The sequence below is a fragment of the Chelonus insularis genome, unplaced genomic scaffold (assembly GCF_013357705.1).
Source record: "Chelonus insularis isolate UGA/USDA-ARS -01 unplaced genomic scaffold, ASM1335770v1 contig_144_pilon, whole genome shotgun sequence".
Classification (NCBI taxonomy): Eukaryota; Metazoa; Arthropoda; class Insecta; order Hymenoptera; family Braconidae; genus Chelonus; species Chelonus insularis.
In genome coordinates, this window is record NW_023276385.1 from 535,996 (window position 1) to 555,042 (window position 19,047).

The 19,047-nt window shown below is 33.0% G+C and overlaps 2 protein-coding genes across 3 annotated transcripts; both read left to right on the forward strand.

The window, feature by feature from the left end:
• The first annotated feature begins 244 nt into the window (after positions 1-244).
• Positions 245-11,542, forward strand: LOC118075011 (L-lactate dehydrogenase-like). Of its 2 annotated transcripts, none has more exons than XM_035096590.1 (8): positions 245-335; positions 8,015-8,061; positions 8,204-8,282; positions 8,365-8,520; positions 9,145-9,262; positions 10,345-10,680; positions 10,969-11,219; positions 11,339-11,542. In XM_035096590.1, the coding sequence occupies exons 3-8, from the start codon at positions 8,211-8,213 to the stop codon at positions 11,540-11,542; spliced, it is 1,137 nt and encodes a 378-aa protein (XP_034952481.1). In that variant the 5' UTR covers positions 245-335; positions 8,015-8,061; positions 8,204-8,210. The 2 variants fall into 2 exon arrangements, with proteins under 2 accessions (XP_034952481.1, XP_034952482.1); XM_035096591.1 differs by having other exon boundaries at positions 11,321-11,433.
• A 1,833-nt stretch (positions 11,543-13,375) lies between these two features.
• LOC118075005 (L-lactate dehydrogenase A-like 6A) lies at positions 13,376-18,503 on the forward strand. Its single transcript, XM_035096584.1, has 6 exons — positions 13,376-13,637; positions 16,699-16,816; positions 16,889-17,062; positions 17,424-17,597; positions 17,683-17,924; positions 17,986-18,503. Exons 1-6 carry the CDS (start codon positions 13,476-13,478, stop codon positions 18,160-18,162), a joined length of 1,047 nt encoding a protein of 348 aa, XP_034952475.1. The 5' UTR covers positions 13,376-13,475; the 3' UTR covers positions 18,163-18,503.
• The last annotated feature ends 544 nt before the right edge of the window (positions 18,504-19,047 follow it).

The window sequence follows — 19,047 nt, forward strand, 5'->3', positions numbered from 1 at the left end:
ATTCTCATCTTTTTCCATTTTACCTTATGATAGTGTACAGAGTCGAGCCATAGACGTAAGTGTCCAACCGTGTCCCATCGACTTACGCATAGAAAAAAGCACGGCTCATATAAATGCAAAGTAGTAACGCTGAATTGTTGGAAACCGGTATATTCACTAGCAACTATGGAATAAAAGAGAGAGTTGAGAGGAAGAAAGAAAGTATCCTACGGCTATGTTCATCGTCACAGGGAATCTGCCTTTCCAGGATGCTGCGGAAAAGATTATTTCTTTTAGTAAAAATCTCAAGAGCTAGAGGATCATATCCAGCTTCTAATGTGTTACTACACCAAGTGGTAAGTAATTAGGCAGAAGGAGTACTTTAAATGTCGTTAGATACAAGAAAAGTTATGTGTAATAAAACCAATGCATGCTTCTCAAGTCACCTGCGGTGTCGCAATTATAATTCGACTTGAGCGCTTTTGCATTTTTTATCATCGCGAATCAGCTCTTGCGTGTGTGATGGGTAGTTATAGAATTAATGGAGTAGTGGTTCTCTATCGCCATTAGAGAATGTGAATGATAGCATAAGCTCGTTTGCCACCTGCTGGGTGGGACCTCGTGCTGCAAATATATGCCGTTTAATGAACCACTTACTTCAGGTGAGTCTGTATTAAATTCTATTTCAAGTGTGGCCTAGACAAATTCAGTCGATTCATACTAATGAAACTGAGATTGTAAAGATGAAAAAGATAGAGATTAAGTGAGGCTATGACTAGACATTTGTTTCGTTACTTGAGACTTTTAATTAATATTCTTTCTTGAGATGCATGAGGATCTTTTTTTCTTTTGGATCAACTGAGTGGGAGTAAATTGTGTGTAGTGCGGCATATGTGTAATCGGAGAATTGCAAGAGAAAAAATTTGCTAGTAGATTGATGTCCTTGGTACATTGTATACTATACAGAAGATAACAGAGAACGATGAGAAGATTCAAAGATTAAGGCAGTGGTACTTAATATGTTCAGACGGAATTTTTTATATATTAACGGGATCATTTTTAAATTAAAATGGTCAAGAATTATTTAAATATTTTTTTTATACTTTTAAACTACTAGTGACCTTTAAATTCACCTCCATTTGGAAAAGAAATAAAATTGCTATTTTTTCAGAGATTAGTTTTTTTTTCTCTTAAAAATAATATTATTTAATATTTAAAATATATTGTTTTTCTAAAAGTAAACAATAGACATTGATTTTATTTATAAAATTATTGATTAAATATTCAATAATTTATTCATTATATGAAAATTATTTTTAAAGTAGTGTTATATTGTTCGTATGGTAAAATTTATAATATAGATTCTTTTTTTAAAATTAATCATTGAATTCTATCAAATGAAACATGTCGGCATTTCTGAAATAACCGTAAGTTCCGAAATGGTTGCAAAAAATGTTTTTTTTTTTGTGGATATAAAAGTTGCTTCACTTGCAAAAAAAAATTCAAACAATTTAACTTCTACATAGATTAAATGACGTCAGTGTATGTATACTTTTTATGACAAGATTGCTCTTTCTTTTAATTACCACCTGACTGGATGGCTTTTATGGCTGAAATTTTTTGTCATTAAATTGTTAGAAGAACAAAGCACAGTGGGGAGGAAGAAGAAACGTCATAAAGCAGTCATTCGGCATCTTATGAAGTATTGTATCGGGGTGGTGGCGAGTATAATGCGCTTCGTACGTAATTACCGCGTCGCATAGAAGCTTTATGGCCACGTACACATAGAGTATTAATTTTCTCTTGCAGCGCGAAGGTTGTAAGGAGGTAACATTGCTGCGGGGGTGGGATAGATTCTAGCTAGTGTAATTCTTACATTTGACCATCATATACTTGTACTTGTGTTATTGTTAGACAATGCCATAAATACTTACAATAACCGCCAAAAGTGACTCGTTATCTGCAACAAAACTACATCTTTGTACAACTAAATTGTTACAATGGCTATCGAGATTTATCAGCAGAGGAATCATTTTTCACATGAGAAAACTTTTGCCATTTTTTTTTAATCTCAACTGATTAATTAATCAGTTGATTTATAAATGTATTAAATAAAATTCAATTAAATTCAATGATGAATGTTTATTTTATATATATGGTAAAAAAAATGTATTTGAAGAAGAGATTACTTCTAATTAACATAAATCAATTGTTAAAAATTGATCGAATTAGTTATTTTTCGAAAAAAAACAACAAAATAATTTATTCATTATTTGAGAAAAAATAAATTAAATACAATATCAATTTAATTAATTTTTGGAAGACACTGTATCCAAACAATCTCGACGTCTATTTTACAAAATATTTCTACTCATCACAATGATACCGGATCGAGATTGATAAAGCAAAGATGGATAATAACGAACGATGTAAAAAATAGCGTAGAGACAATATCAAGACCAAAGTCAAAGACCACGTATATAAAATATAAATTCCGAGAATGTGTTCTTGGGAAAAGATACATGGTTCATCGTAACGAATGGCTGGTTTCGACTATCCTTCGAGATATGACGCCGTTGCGTCTCCTCTCACAGACGGGTTACCATACCTGTTCGCAGATCCGCGCGTATACGCGAGCTAAGCGCAGTTATCCCGAGTGTGTCCGATGAGTCCGATAGGGCGGGACATGAGCATAAACAATTGTGCAACAGCCTCGCCCCTTCCGATGCTCAGGCCTTAGGTAAAATAAAACAAGAAGCAAGGAGGAAGAAGGTGGAGATGCTGCACCAAGTGCACCTCTCTTTTTCTCGTCTTGCATGCAGTAAGAGAACATTATAGTTCCTTATTCTCCACCTCCACAAGTCCCAAGACTCGCTACGATCTAAGCAATATCAAAATGCGATGCATAAGCAATATTTTAACAAGCCATGGGGGTCTAAGAAGTAACTTTCGACTTAAAGAACTCCAGTGTCTCCAGCCTAGTGTTTCTTGAAAGCTTGCCAATGCCGCACTCTCTACGAGTCTTAGTTATTTATGTGTCCACTATTTTTTCCATTACCAGCATTATAGGGAGAAAAGGCAAAAGAGTGCTTTTTTATGAAGCAATTATTTTTGCAAACAGGAAAAAACTTTTCTTAATAAATTTAATTTCAAAAATCAATTTCTTACTCCAATGACAAATGATCAAGCTTTTCTGGCATTTATCAAAAAAAGAACAAATAATTTTTTAAGTAAATAATTCTGGTCCTACTTCAATATTTTTAACTGAAAAAATAGATAAAATCATAGAAGAAAATTTTATGAAGAATTTTGTGCAAGTTTGTCATTACTGTGCTTGCCACAACTACTATTTATTTATATGTTCACTGTTTTTCCCATTAGGGCTAACATAAGCACTCAGAAAAGAAACTGAAAAATGGTTTTTTATTCAGCTCACAATTGCGTTTTCAAACCAATAATTTTGTCGTGGAGAATTTATGGTCTTGGTGGTTAGATATCAACATATGTGGAAAGTTTGTTGAAGAATTCACCAATAGATTGTTCACTCTCTTTTATTGGTGTCAGAAGAAGTTGGGAAAACAATAGCGTTGTTGTGAGGACATCTAAAATCGTGGGGACACTAACAAATAGCCAATTAAAATTCCATGTGCAAGATAGTATACTTGTATTGAGTGTAGCATTGTGTGCCATGAGCTAACATGCAACGAGAGAATCGTCGTTTCAACCAGACTCCTTGATGCTCTTCATCTTCGTCCACTGTACTTGTTCTGTCCTTTTTAAACTCCATGAGCGTGGAAAGAAACACATAAATGCCACGTTTACGTCAATATAATGCAACAGTAGCTTATTTGTTATGGAAATATATTTTTTAATGTTTCTCTAGCTTTTTATTTAATGTTTCTATTGTAATTTCATAGAAAAAGTGCAGGTGAATGGAAATGTTTTATTCAATTTTTATTTTTTCCCCGCTTGGATTTAATTTGATGTAAGATTATTTGCACGTTTGTGATACTAATGGATGTTTGTTTTTATAAAAAATTACCATAGTAATATAATGAAGGAAAATTAAATGGATTTTTCTATTTACTAATATTATATTTTATGTAAAATAAAACGTGCATTGTTAAATGTCATCAGATTTGCAAGTGTTTATCAACTGTCTAGGTCTTTCATTTTAACTGGAATATATTTTTGTTTAAAAAAAATGTTCAAATATTTCTGTGTTTTGTTACTTTTTAGTATTTTTGATAAGGTGATACTTGTATTTGGTCGATCATCAATTATTAAAAACAAAAATGAATCCAACTACATGACTATGTTAAATAAAATTTTGGTGAGAAAAAGTAATATATTAATTTTAAGAATGAGTAAATAAAAAATATCTTATGGAATTTTTAAATAATTTATGGAATAATTATTTATTGTTAAGGTCAATATTCTAGAAGAGTGCAACCTCAATCTTACAAATATAGTAATCTATGATGACACCAAAAGTATATCAACATTTCAAGCTGTAAGCACTTTAAGATCTCCAACTGCAGTGATGCTGATATCATCATTAAAAAATCCTTATGTTGGAATGACTATCAACGACGGAAAAATTAAAGGAATTATTTTAGTGACAAATACTCATCCACGGCATAGTCGTTTCCGTACTTATGGAATGCTCAAGTGGAATTATCTAAAAAATGTAACAATGATAGTAATACCTAATGAACCACATGATGGTTGTCAATTTGTACGGCAATTTTTAATTGAAGTTGGACAACAGTTTCATTCTCCAGTTTATTATCTTTGTTTGCGAGATTTTAAGAACCCTGTTATTTTTACTTATGATTCGTATGGAAATAGTAATCCAGCTTACTGGTCACGGGTTGAACAAACAGAAGTTCGTTTCAATAAATTCAACATTTTTGGCCGATCCATTAATGGTATTCGATTTAATTTATTACCGGTTATTTTTGTTTGAAATAATTATGTAAACAATATTGACCTTTTTTCAGATAATATATGCAAAAGATTTTCTTTCAAACGAACGGACCCGTTAAATAACACTCGCATCATAATTGGAGTGACGGATACTGATGGACGACCTGAAGGATGTTTCAACGTGCAAAATGCCAGCGAAGTAATGCACCAAACATATGTGGATAATGTTGAAATTTTAAAGAAATCATTCAAAAACAGATTCATTTATTGTATAAAATCCATGGTTACTCAAGATGTATTTAAGACTTTTATGTTCCTTTTTGTCAACTCATCGATCGATATGAATATCAATCAATCTCCAATCGTACCAGTTCTCTATATGTGGAATTATGGAGTAATTGTAAAATATGACACGAACAAAATTTTATCACACAGACAAGTACCTAGTACTCCTTTAGAAAAAATAGCTGACTTTTTTGGGTTATTGACCTTGGGATCGTTATTTTTAATAATAATCATAATTTTTTTCGTTATATGGTACAAAACAAAAAAAAATGTACAATTTGCATGTTTTGATGTTCTTAGACTTTTAATTAATTCAGGTGTTCTTGTGCCATTAGATACTTTACCAATGAAAATATTTTTCACTATGATATTTTTGTATTTTATAGTATTTCAAGCGTTATTTAATGGACATTTAGCTGAGTTTTTAACAATATCTATTGAAAAAAAAAATGCCGACTCTTTGAAAGATTTAACAAAAGATCGAATCAAAATAATTTATAATGCTGCTACTGATAATTATGAATATGATGTAGGTGTTGCAGAAATTTTATTAAACAAAACAAAATTTGTTTATAATCAAATAAAATGTCTGCAACTAACTTATAAAAATCCTGACTCCGCTTGTATAGCACTGAATGGATATGTTTGGCCATATGCAGCAAATAAACGTCGACTTTATGTGAGTAAAAAAGAGTATTTTTCTCAACCTTTTGGACCAACTTATCGAAGACGTACAGCTATACAGGAGCAACTTGATCGGGTGTTATTATTTTCAGTTGAAATGAGATTAATAAATAGATTTGAAAATGATTTAATTGAAAAACTTAAAACCAAATTATTGAAAAGAAAAACATTGGCTGAAGTAAATTTTCGTCCAATTAAGATAAAAGATTTATATTTTGGCATTATTTTATGGGCAATTGGAATGAATTTGTCAATTTTAAGCTTTATTGTTGAAATATGGATTGGTAGAAGAAATAGAGTTAAATTAAAAACAGTCAAAGTACAATTATTAAATACGAAAAAAACTCGAGATAAAATTAAAACGAAAAGAATGAAAAATATATGAAAATTTTTTAAGCTTGCAATAAATTTTATAGAGTTTTGATTTAATTGCATAATTGCAAATGTTTTTTTTTTTTTTTTAATTAATTTGGAATATACTTTCTAAATATTTGTAAGAATTTTTATGTAATGTATTAGAGCTTTTGCCTTTTTTATTTCTTCGCAATATCGATATGTAATATCTACTGTTATGATAAGAATAAAAAAAAAAAAAAAAATTAAATGCTTTTAATGATTTGCTATCATCACTCTATTCTATGTCAACAGTTATCACTTATTTCTATGAAAAAAGAAATTGTATTATAAAAACGTTCACACATTACAGCCCATAAACGTAATAAATGAAATTCAAGGGCAAACTAAACATGCATTACACACCGCCACCAATAAAATCGTACTTTTGCCAAGTATTAAATAACTCGCGTGTGTCTAAAAGTCTATATTGATGGCATTTATCCGGGTGGTCGATACAATGGTCATAAAAATGATGGTTTGGAGATGAGTATCTCTGTTACCTCGTTTACTTGATGCCTGGGAGGGAATTAGAAAAAGAAGAATTAAGACTCAATATAATAAAAAAGGTTACATTATTAAATTACAAACGCGTATATGTTCAGATAACAGATCAATTCACCATAATTGCAGTACTATTCGTACATTATTGGCTCGTATATTATTTGACGAGATTCAATAACTTCTGTGTACAATAAAAAAAAAAGTATAAACCGTATTTATATTGGAGGAAGAAGTAAGCGCATGCAAGGTGGGAAGATTGTATCGCTTTGGAGCAGAAGAGAGTTGAGATCGTTAAAAGAGCATTCGCAAAATCGACCAGTGGCTGATAAATGATCGGTACAAGTTTTACTTTAATCATCGTTTTTGTCTCAACAATTGACCATCATTGAAATTGAACGTCAAAACTTCAATCACCATATCACAAGAAACTCTTCGACAAACATATATGTGTAATAAATATCTAGACCATGTCTAAATGAAGAAAATAAATAAATAGTGAAGCACATCACGTGCGATGAAAAAAAGGCGGCACCGAGGGAGGCCGTGTTGGGTGAGAGTTGATCGCGATCGGATGTGCATGAAAAAAATACGACGGCGCTTCCGATGATTATCAATGGGTCTTACATAAATTCCTTAGCTCTTTATCGACTCTCTTAATCCTTTTATAACGTCGTAAATATAATTAACTCCTTGTTTATTTATTATAAAAATGAGCATAAACTGTACAAATATATATTGAGGTATAGCTGATTTAACTGAAATTTAATTAACATAATAAATAAAAAAATAGTGAAATTAAGACAATTTACATAACGCAAGGGACCCAACTCCACATGACTTGTACGAAACTGGTCTCGACAAATGGAGACCACCCCGTTTGCTTTAGTACCCAAAGAGGATAACGACGATAAGTAATTATCAACGATATTTCCGATTGATTTTTTAATACATTACACTGTTGTTGTGCTTACATAAACTAAATGGCGGTGAGAAAAAAAAGGCATAAAACAAATAACGGTGTATTTTTAATCAGTATGAAATTGGTTAATAACAGAATTTTATACTGATGACAATTCTATTGGTTATATTATATATTATTTATTCTTAATTTATTGTAAATATATTTAAATAATAATTGAAAATATCGAAATTTTTTTTTATTTTTTTATTAAAATATAAAATGTAATTAACCTTTCATTGCATTCATTTTATGTACACAACTGGATAATTTACCGATCAGACGACGCTGGGTGTAAATTTCACCAAGGAAACCTGCTAAGAAGCCAGGTAAGCACTATTGGGAATTTTTTTTATACCGCAGCGTGCGTTGAATTCTTTTTTACTTATTTTACACTTGAACCCTTTTTTGTGTTTCGTGAAAAATTTATGGGATTACCTTTTTTAACTTTTTAACATGACTATTTTTTAGATTTACAATGGAAGAAGTCTTCAATAAAAACGACAAACATGAAGAAAGTATAAAAGAAAATATTAAAAAGGACGAAAAGGTAAAGGATAATAAGATCATAAACGAAAAAGGTCAAGGAAAAATTGTCGACAAATATTTTTATGACTGCAATTTTTATTTAGCTTGACCTTCGGGGACCTATCATAACAACGACGAAAAATGCTTTAATAACGACTCCACCAAATTTTTGTGAATCCCTTCATCCTCATCGAGTTAAAGTGTCAATTGTTGGGATTGGAAATGTTGGAATAGCTTGTGCAATAGCCATACTGATGAAAGTAATTTAATTCAAATTTTTTTACGTAGGGTTCAAGGTGAAAAAGGCAATATGGCACATTTTTTATGAACCTTATGTTTTTAATGATATTCACATGACACTGGTTTATGATATTTTTCGTTTACAACGACACAATTGCAGTTAATAACAGGAAAAAGTTTCTAAAAATCCTTGAATGAATACATTTAAGATATTTAGGAAACGATGAAGTATTCAATTTTTAAATGATGGTTTTTCTACATGTTTTTTAAAAAAATACATTTTATATTTTTTTTACCTGAACCCTTTAAAAATATGGAGAAAGTTAAGTTTTTTTACTCATAAATTTTATTTTTCAACTCATTTAAAAATTCTAACTAAATGACTTTTGAAAAAAATGATTTACTATCAGTAAAATGAATAGCTAAACGAATTAATATATCGAAAAAGTTAATTTTTGGGAAGTTTGCATAATATTTTGCAGTTATAAATTTTGATGAAAAAATTTTTTGCTCATTAAAATAAGAATTTGAAGGTGTACAGAATAAAAAATAAAACAGCCCTTGAATAAAAAGAATTACCACCATAGTGGATAAAATCACAATATACACAATTACTGCAATTAATTTGTCGGTGAAATTCACAGAGAATGGCCAGCGAAGTCTGTCTGATCGACAAGAATGCCGTGCGAGCAGAAGCCGAAGCTGAAGACATCCGGCATGCTGGCATTTTCCTGGGCAATCCATTGATCATTGGTACATCGGGTAAAGATTCCCTAAATGTTTTATCGAGACGCTACCACAAAATACCTAAATCTCTACCACCTGTTATTTCATGACTACTTTTTGCCTTGAACATTATTTTTAATCCGCGAGTATTACCATAATCCGATGAATATAAATTGAAAATTTCTTTCAATCCTCACCTGCCTATCATGATGTGACAATTTAGCTTTTTGTCAATTTCTCTCGAAATCTATTCCTTTTGATTTCGTCATTCCTATGCTTTTTAATTTTTATTAATTCTCTCATCCGATCAACGGATGCATGATCGGTCGCTTTGACGGATCACGCTCATCGCGTCGAGTTATCCTCGTCCAACAGCTCAAGGTAGCAGTGGCCAGGACACGACTCTTACTGTACGTTCATGGACGACACAGCAGAGTGCCGGACCACTCGGTTGTACTAATCTCGTCAACCGATCTCTTCTCAGTGTCTTTCCCGTTCTTTTTCTCTGTCTCACACTGTCTTTTACTTCCTTCTCTAGTTGTATGGCACGTTGCGATGATGTTAGTCTATCGTTTCACCGAGATCGAGCAAGATGCCACGACAGGATTAGTGGCTGGATGTTTCAGCTTCAAGGATGAGAGAAAAGATCTTAAAGTGATTGGGCACCTTCACCCGTTCGTTTGTCACGTTTAAAAATTTTAGACTTTCTTAGAAGGGTTTTTTTTCAAGCCTGATGAACACTAAATATCTGAATATCTTCATCTTCTATAATCTACACCTTTGCCTTTAAAATACTTTAATTTCTTTTTCTCCAATTTCTGACAGAAAGGGCATAATTCTGTTGGGAATAATAAAAAATTTGTTAGGAAAAAAATAGCTGATACGCGATAGGATCTAAATTTGTCTTCAGGAGCCAGCGAATTCGTGACGAACATGAGGTTATGATCGTGAAAGTTTACTGATAGACAATAAATTGAAAGAAAACAGTTGGGATTCATGGAACAAGAACGAATACGAATCCTTAACTGCTTCTTCAAATCCCGTTGGAAGAACATTAGAATATCTTCATCTCCTCGTGTCTTCATTAAGTCGCAGTCGTTTTACTCTTGTCCTTTCAGACATAACTATGGTAAAGGAATCAGCAGTGGTGATCATTGCAATTGGTGAACCAGCACCTGGAGAACGACCCAATATCAAGCACAATTTAGAAATATTCCGTATAATCATACCAAAAATCGCAAAATTTGCTTGCCGATCTGTTCTTTTGGTAGCTACAAGACCTATTGAAGTTATGTCTTATGTTACTTGGCGGCTATCCAAGTTTCCATCGCCACGTGTTCTTGGACCTGGTACTCTTGTTGACACGGTGAGATATCAATACCATCTCAGCAAGAAACTTGGACTTGCCAATACGTCAATTTATTGCATGAGTATTGGAGCGCAAGATGCATCAGGTTCATTAAAATATACATTTCTTCAATCATTTATTTTTCGATAAATATGGAGAAATATTTCTGGCAGCTTTAAAGTTTTTAAATTCCTCTTTCTGAATTTTTATTATTATGTTATTATTTAAATTTATTTAACAAAAAATACTAACAATAACTTTAAGATAAAAATTGAAAAATTAGAACCGGAAGTTTTTTAAATAATTCTAAATGACACGTCATTGCTACCTTTAATTTTTCTTCATATTTCACATCAATTACCACCAAAAATAATGATATTAAATCCTAATTTAGTTCCAGTATGGCAAAGTGTCCATGTAGCAGGAATAAAACTACATGAGATAAACCCAAAAATGGGTGAATCAGATGATCTTGAAAAGTGGCACGAGGTGACGAGTGCAGTGAACGAGATGGAAACAAAGTTAACGAGTGAAAAGGGTGAGAAAGGACCAAGTTGTTGGTGCTTAGCTCTTTGTACAGTTGAGATTGTCGACGCTATTCTAAGGAACACGAAGGTCGTACTCCCAGTTGCGACGTACATCCAAGTAAGAATTTCTACACTGATCACGATCGATGAGTGATTCACTAGGTGCTGAAGACCTTCTTCTTCTTCTTCTCGTTTGTTTTCTTGCTGTTATTTCTCCAGTTGTTTTACTCTTTCTAGAGCTGCAGCCATGGGACCGACAAGGACGTCTACATGTCTTTACCTTGCGTTCTGGGAAGTGGAGGCGTGCATCACATAGTGAGACACAAACTTACAGAACACGAGAAGTCAGCGTTTCAGGCATGCGCTGATGGAATTCAAAACGTTCTGCGTGAGTGCGGGATTCTTCAGGAACCACACGATGACGATGATCGAGTACTATAAAATTCCTAGTCATTCTTATTTTTATAATTATGTTATACAAGAGATAGAATATTATTCTTCACATACATTTTGTTTCTTCTAATATTTTATATCAAATTTATATACCATTACAATTTAATCTACAATCAAGTTATTTCCTCATGTATTTTATTGATGGCATTAACTAAATAAACTGATGCTTCTTTTACTCAAATAAATAGAATTAGTGAACATTCAATAGACTATAGCGGTTTCTTGGATACCTTTTAGTTTTATCGGAAATGAGAATCTTCTCAGTCTTCTTCGTATATAGACAAAGATGGTTTTGCGTTTGCAATAGAACATCTGGCGATCGATTACAGGTTATAAGGATGCTCTCTCCTCATTTCTATTTACCTAATATAAAACAACAAATAAATAAAAATGTACTATAGAATCAATGAATAAAAACCGAGCAACTCAATTGATCATACCGGAAATAAAAATTTGCGTGTATATGCCTTTAAACTGGTTTCATAATACCTACAGGTTCCAGATGTGGAACGATGCAGTAGTCTTATTCGATCATACCATACTTTTCCTGTATACAAGTGGGCTTCCTGTAGGACGGTAATTGGCAAAACAAAATTGTGCTATTATATATCTTGTCCGGTTATTTACAGAGCAGTGAACGTGGAATAATCCACGCTGGGTTTAATAAATGTGACCATAATCAATGTGTAACAACAAATTGTGATCATATCGCTTTGTATATTGACTTCTATGAGCATACAAAGTAATAGGGAACTAATTGATTTTGAAAAATCTCCGTATGCGAATTATCATAAATAGTAATGGTCATAACTATTGTGGCAATGATATCTCATATTATATAAAAATTGATTGCTCATTTTAATCAAACTTTCATATTTCAATTTCTTATTAATGATTAATAACTTTTATATTTGAATGTATTTTTTAAAATCATATTAGCATAGACCAAGTATGCTCAGACCTATTTTAAACTTTTTTTTTATTATTGGAAAGGTAGAAAGATTTGTTACGAATGATGACAATGATCCCATCGTTTTCACTCCTTTTCACATGGCGTTCTCTATACGGAGAGAAAGGAATTGTAAATTTTACTCCAAAAAATAGTAGTCTGTCGCTTCGGTCCCGCAGTCGTGATACGAGTATGTAAACCTCTACAACCCCTCATAGTAGATCGTACGGTTTGGCCATGAGAGACTATACAGTATACTATGTTGGTCCTAGGGATGAGGGTTCATGCTGGGATACTCGTTATCTCGTCGGATCGCATATAGCACAGACCTTACAAGTACCACGGCTATAGCAATAAGGACGACCTGAAGAGGCACTTTCAGGACTCAGGACTCTTTTTACCTCTCGATCATCCCAAGAGTCAAAATTATTATTAAAATTGTTCGTGATAAATGTCTGCACGTTACACTTAGACGGTAAAGTAAATTCTGTTACTGAGGAAGGGATTTCCATTACAAACATTATTTTACTAAAAGTTTTTTTTTTACCCATTCATTTAAATACCCTGATATATACGGAAAAAAAATTCCAATAAAAAATATATATATATTATACAATCTACCGGTCAGCAATAGAAAAATTATTGTGCTGGCACAGTAAATTTTACTAACCTGACCTCTAATTTTTATTTGATTGCAATTGAATATATTCAATTATTTTATTCCAATATTATTAATGTTATTAACAGTAAATGATAATTAACCCTTCTGATACACTAGCATATTTTACTTGTATTGCTAGGTTGCAATTCTCCTAGTATTGTTTGGTAAAATATGCTCGTCTTTTATTTAACCTTTTTTTTCCCTAATAAAATCGAAACCCTCGTGTACAAAGAGTCCATGAAAATGTTAACCAAAACCTGGACAAGATTATCTTCAGATTAGTAAAATTATAAAGTTAATTAAAAAAAATAATGGGTGAATTTTCCAGAAGACAAACCGAGACATTTAGAAGTACTGCTGATTACCTTTTGACAAAACTTAGAACACAACACTCAGATTTTCACCGAGTCAAGGTTGTGATCCTTGGGTGTGGTCACACAGGCGTTGCTGTAGCCATTTCGCTACTATTCAAGGTCAGTAATATATCCTTCAATCATTAGAGTTGGCTGTAATTTCTGTATCTAACTCAATCATCTATGGCTTTCATCCCTATTGTTTACCATTAAACCGATCAATCATGTACATCGATAAAGCTGAGTAATCTACTTCAAGAACATCAATCTTCATCCTTTAACTTGTTACTAATTTATTTTCTCACTCACATGACATTAGTTCAGCTGCTTAAACCACCATACAACTTATAATAGTTAAATAGCTGATAAATGAAAATAATTTGATAAAATGATTGACCAACAGACTCTTAGATTAATAGCCAAATTAATAATACGAGATAAAATAGCTGTTGTCAGAGTATATGAAATCGAATAAAAATACTAATTATCAAGCGAATAGTCACGAAATCTCGATTTACCTGATACGCTTGAGATTGTGTTGTGAAAGAAGATACCAAGAGCCTTGAGCCAAGCTACTGAATCAAAATGGTGATGTTAATGAGTGGAAGTTGGAAGATAGAATTGAATGCTGTTGAAGAAGACAAGATAAAAGAAAAAGATGTAAGGTTGTTTCTTGTTTCATTGGGAACCTCTTATCGGATGGTAAGGCGAGCATTTACACGTCGTCTGATCGCCCCCGCACTTGCCTCCCAGTTAGGCTTTTTATTTTTTATCTGATTTATGTTTTCCGACGATGAGAAGCTGAAATCCATGCCTGGAAGATCAACTCTGATCTTTCCCACTACCCCGCTACGAAATTCTACTCGTTGCTGTATGTCACAGTGTCAGTTTTCGCTTCTGTTGCTTACGCTATAAATATAGTCTTATTATTTTTTCTCCTTGTTAATTAGTTATTCATTTATGTACGTAAATACTGTATACATTTCTACCTTTACAACAAGTATCCGGATAATACATGCAATACATGCATAGCACGTGGACGCATTTCATGGTTCCGGTATGAACGTGAAAAGGTAATGTTATGGTAGTCAGTAATTGTAACATTCACTTCCGCTCCCAATATCATTATGTTTGCAACAAATGTCAAGTATAAAGAATAGAATTAAACGGATGTAAGGGAAGAGAAACATTCTATTTGACGTGATCATAAATTATAGTCTACATACATAATGGTATCATGTCGTTCATATTTAAAAAATTACCCCAATTAATTATTGCATTGTTCAGATATTTTTGAAAAATTTTAGTAATAAATAAATTCTGGTATTTCAAATAAAAAATATCAAGTGAAGATAGAAGATTAAAAGGAAAAAAAACAAAAAAGATCCTTCAGAGTACAAGTTAGTTGGATAATTTTTGGTTAAATTCACATGACTATCTAAATTAAGGATTAAAAAAAGAACTTGGAAATTGGAAAGATGGCTTTACGTCATCATTCTTATTTTCAAAAAAATAAATACATGAAATACAAGAGAACTGCAGAATGAATTCACTATCGACCGATTTACCGTTATCAGAACGAATAAAAAATATCATTCGAAAATACGAACGTACTGAACCCATTAACCTAAATAGATGTTTTGAATCTTTTCCTACATCTTCAAGGCATTCATCATTTTCCAACTACAATTCACAACCAATATCAACACTCCCAAGATCAAAAAGATCATCATATTTATCTTCGAGCTCTCCAATAAATAATCCATCTTGTTTCTGCACCAATGATTACACTTTAAATCTTTCATTACCTTCTAAACAAGCCAGTTATAGACCCAAATTTAGTTGCAAATTTGAAAAGTGGTCTCGAATTTATCCAAGTTCTGATTTCCAACGTAATACATACTTGAACAAGGATTATGCGTCATTTAATCAGCCATCAATGTTGCCTATTAGCAACTATGAAACTAAATTGCCATTAACAAAGCCTGTGTCTTCATTAGGTAATCCTAGATGTTTAGAAAGTCGAGTATTATGTTTCTGTCGGTGTAAAAGTGCTACTTCGCAACCTTCTAAGAGAGTCATTTGTTCAAAATCATCATGGTCTAGGTCTTATATTCCTTGTCCAGCAAAACGACGAGTTTGTCCGATATACAGAATTTCTAAATCAAATTATGAACCACCATTTTCATCTCTTTATCTTGAAAGAGAATTTAAGAAAAGATTCGTTAAGACATTCATTAATTATTCGAGTGCTCCAGTTTGGTTACCAAGATGTAAGTGTTAAGAAATGAAAATAATTCCTGTGATGTAGAAAAATAGTTTCTTCCTTTGAAGAAGGACATTTCTAAAGAAGACATTGAACGAGTATCGTGGTTTTATACACAGAAAAAAATTCCAGAGAATTTATAACTCAGGCTTTGAAGTGGATTGGAGGGAATGCAAGAAGGAATGATGTGAAAAAAATGGAGCAAAGATGCACGACGCGTTACAAGAACCGCTACCGAATATCCCCAGCACGCTCGTTTGCGATTCTGTAATGAATGGACGACGGGTTGCCTGTTGAAAACACACGTAACGATCACGGTGGGGTCTTGAAACAGCGGGTGCTCTGCTGCGGAGCTCAAGCAGAGCGGCAAAACACCGAAGGCACCGAATCGCCTGGAGCAAAGAGGAGCCTTGCTGCATCTGAGAGTAGCTTGGACGTGTAATTACTCAGGAATGAGTTATCGTGTAGCCTTACACTACCACGAAATGTTGACGTTCTCTATCTCTCTACATCATTCTATATATCCTCTTTTACTGTCACACTGTCGCTTCATCGTTACGTCTTGTAGTTTATTCCAAACACTTTTCGGTCGACAAAGTCCTCAAGAATCCACTTTATGTGCAAGCGAGAAAATAATCAAAGAGCTTTAATGATTCAAAGCATTAAATTTCTGCTTCGACGCCGATCAATCAACGCTCCGCCATCATTAAACGACTCATTAATGTCTTTTACGTGATTTGAATTCTTTTCTCATTTTGACGAAAAAAATTTTTTTTTCACAAGCCATTACAACTTATGGAATGTTCATTAATGATTTAACTTTTTAAATTGGAAAATCAATGAATATTTTTTACTCAGTGTCAAGTTTTTCTAATTTTATTAACTCGTTCATCACTTATTCTACTGTTTCTTCAGCGACTGGCGTCCGAGTTGGTGTTGATCGACACGAACGAGAATCTTGCAAGAGCAGAGGCTGAAGATATGAGCCACGCGGGTGCTTTCCTCGGTAATCCAAAGATCGTGGGGACCAAAGGTGAGAGTTGGAAGGGATGAGGGTCAAACAGTGAGGTATGGATAAAGTTATAACCAGTAATATTCTTGGTAGATTATAGCGCGGCGAGGGATGCAACAGTCTGCGTCATTGCCGCAGGTGAAAAGCAAAGAGGTGATCAGAATCGTGAAGATATGCTTCAGCATAACGTAGATATTTTCAAAAGCCTTATACCAAATGTCTGCAAGTTTGCACCAAGTAGCATTCTCGTTATCGTTTCCAGTCCAGGTAAAATAACATACTTTAGGACAATTACCATTTTTTTTATCACTTTTGTAATTCTACTAAATTTGGTTTCAAAGAAAACACATAAAATTTTGATCAAAAAATTATGTAACAGTAAAAAAAATTTTTTCTTTTGGTTAATAATAAGAATTTTATTTAGTGAAAATGACTTCTTAACCTCTTTTGAATCAATTACTCAGAAAACTTACAGTTCTCGACATTTTTGATCAAGAAACCACACGTTTCCTGTTAAAGCAGATCGATTAGTAGAATTACAAAAGAGTCCAGCCTTTCATATATTTAAAATGGGCGTTGTCCTCTCATATAATTCATCTTTAATTCTAAACATAAGTCTATTTTTCAGTTGATATTCTATCCTATGTAGCAATGAAATTGTCTGGATTTCCACCTAACAGAGTAATTGGACTCGGTACCTTTCTAGATAGTTGTAGATTTCAGTATTATATCTCACAAAAACTTGGAGTAGCTGCGAGTTCCGTTCAAGCATTAATAATAGGGGAAAATAGTCCAATGTCAGGTAAATCATTTCCTCATATTCGACTTCTATTATACCTTATTTATTCTTCCGCTATTAAAATAAAATTTGAGAATCATAATTACAGTGCCAGTATGGTCATCAGTATCAGTTATGGGTATGAGATTGAAGGATATTAACAAAGAAATTGGTAGCAGGTTTGATCCTGAAGGGTGGAATGAAATACACAATAGAGTTATTAACAGTACAAATAGTTTAATAAGAAAAAAGGGATACTGCAGCTGGGCAGCTGGACTGTGTGCTGCTGAAATAGTCGACGCAATCATTAGAAACACCTGTGTATGCATCACGGTGTCAACATTTATCAAGGTGTTTATCAAAATATCTCGATAAAAAAAAATTACTGAAATTCTTTTTTACTTTTGTTAAGGGCTGTAAACATGGTTTTGAAAAAGACATCTTTATGTCCTTACCGTGTATAGTTGGAAGCAATGGTGTTCATTCAAATATTCGTTTTTCATATACTGATGAAGAACAAGAATTAACAGAAATATCTTGTAAATCGATTTATGAAAGTCAAAAATCAATCCTAAATCAATTGGAATAAGATTGTTTCATTGATATAAATCATATCTTGCTCTAAGTAGCAATAGAGAGTACATAAACACCAAGAGGGACTTAATCACGATTGCGTGGACACGCATGTAAATTACTTTATGCTATAAATACATCATACGAAAGCTAAAAATCTGAGCTTCGATTCAAAGTAATCCTGATGAACGAGGCGGGACAGGTGGGCGAATTTTTTCACGTAGGTAGTCTCTTTGGATCATCATCGTCTTGGACTTGTTTCTCAAGAACCAGATAATTACAAAGTGCATGCTCCAATCAAGACATGTAGAGCGTTCACAAACATTAGTAAAACTACCTAATGATTGATCAATTACAATTAAGCTACATTCTTTTCTGTTTGATTAAGCAGTCAGTTGGATTTTTATTTCAATCATAAAAATTTATATATGAGCCTTGATACAAAGTTCTTTTTGGCTGTTCATTTCGCACCGGTTTTCAGACTCCAGCAAGGCCAAAGAGCAGTTCATAACAGAAGCATCACGTTCCAACCAGTGATTCATTATTTGCACTAACGAATGTACCTGAGTTGGTACTCGTCATACCAGTCTTATGACTTTATCAAGGCTTGGAGTTTCGTGGATAATGAATGAAAAAATAAGAAGGATATACACATACCTTCTTGACTATATACTTAAAAACTCTCTTGAGAATCAGGCAATGAAGAACCAGAAGAAAAATGTTTGCGACACTGGCCAACGGGACTATAGCAACAATGTTGGCGGCTTTTGAGAGCACAGACCAGCAGACAGGGTCCATTTTTCTGTATTATCTCGATGACGCGTCTTGAAGTCATAATTTATAAACTCGCACCCTGTTCGTACAGGTAATGATATAATTCTTGATGTTGCAACGACAAAAC

Coding starts and splice junctions, on each gene's coding strand:
- LOC118075011 (XM_035096590.1), top strand. CDS start 8,211: ATGGAAGAAGTCTTCAATAAAAACGACAAACATGAAGAAAGTATAAAA. Junction 8,283..8,364: donor ATATTAAAAAGGACGAAAAG/GTAAAGGATAAT, acceptor ATTTTTATTTAG/CTTGACCTTCGGGGACCTAT. Junction 10,681..10,968: donor TGGAGCGCAAGATGCATCAG/GTTCATTAAAAT, acceptor ATCCTAATTTAG/TTCCAGTATGGCAAAGTGTC.
- LOC118075005 (XM_035096584.1), top strand. CDS start 13,476: ATGGGTGAATTTTCCAGAAGACAAACCGAGACATTTAGAAGTACTGCT. Junction 17,598..17,682: donor GGAAAATAGTCCAATGTCAG/GTAAATCATTTC, acceptor TCATAATTACAG/TGCCAGTATGGTCATCAGTA. Junction 17,925..17,985: donor CGGTGTCAACATTTATCAAG/GTGTTTATCAAA, acceptor ACTTTTGTTAAG/GGCTGTAAACATGGTTTTGA.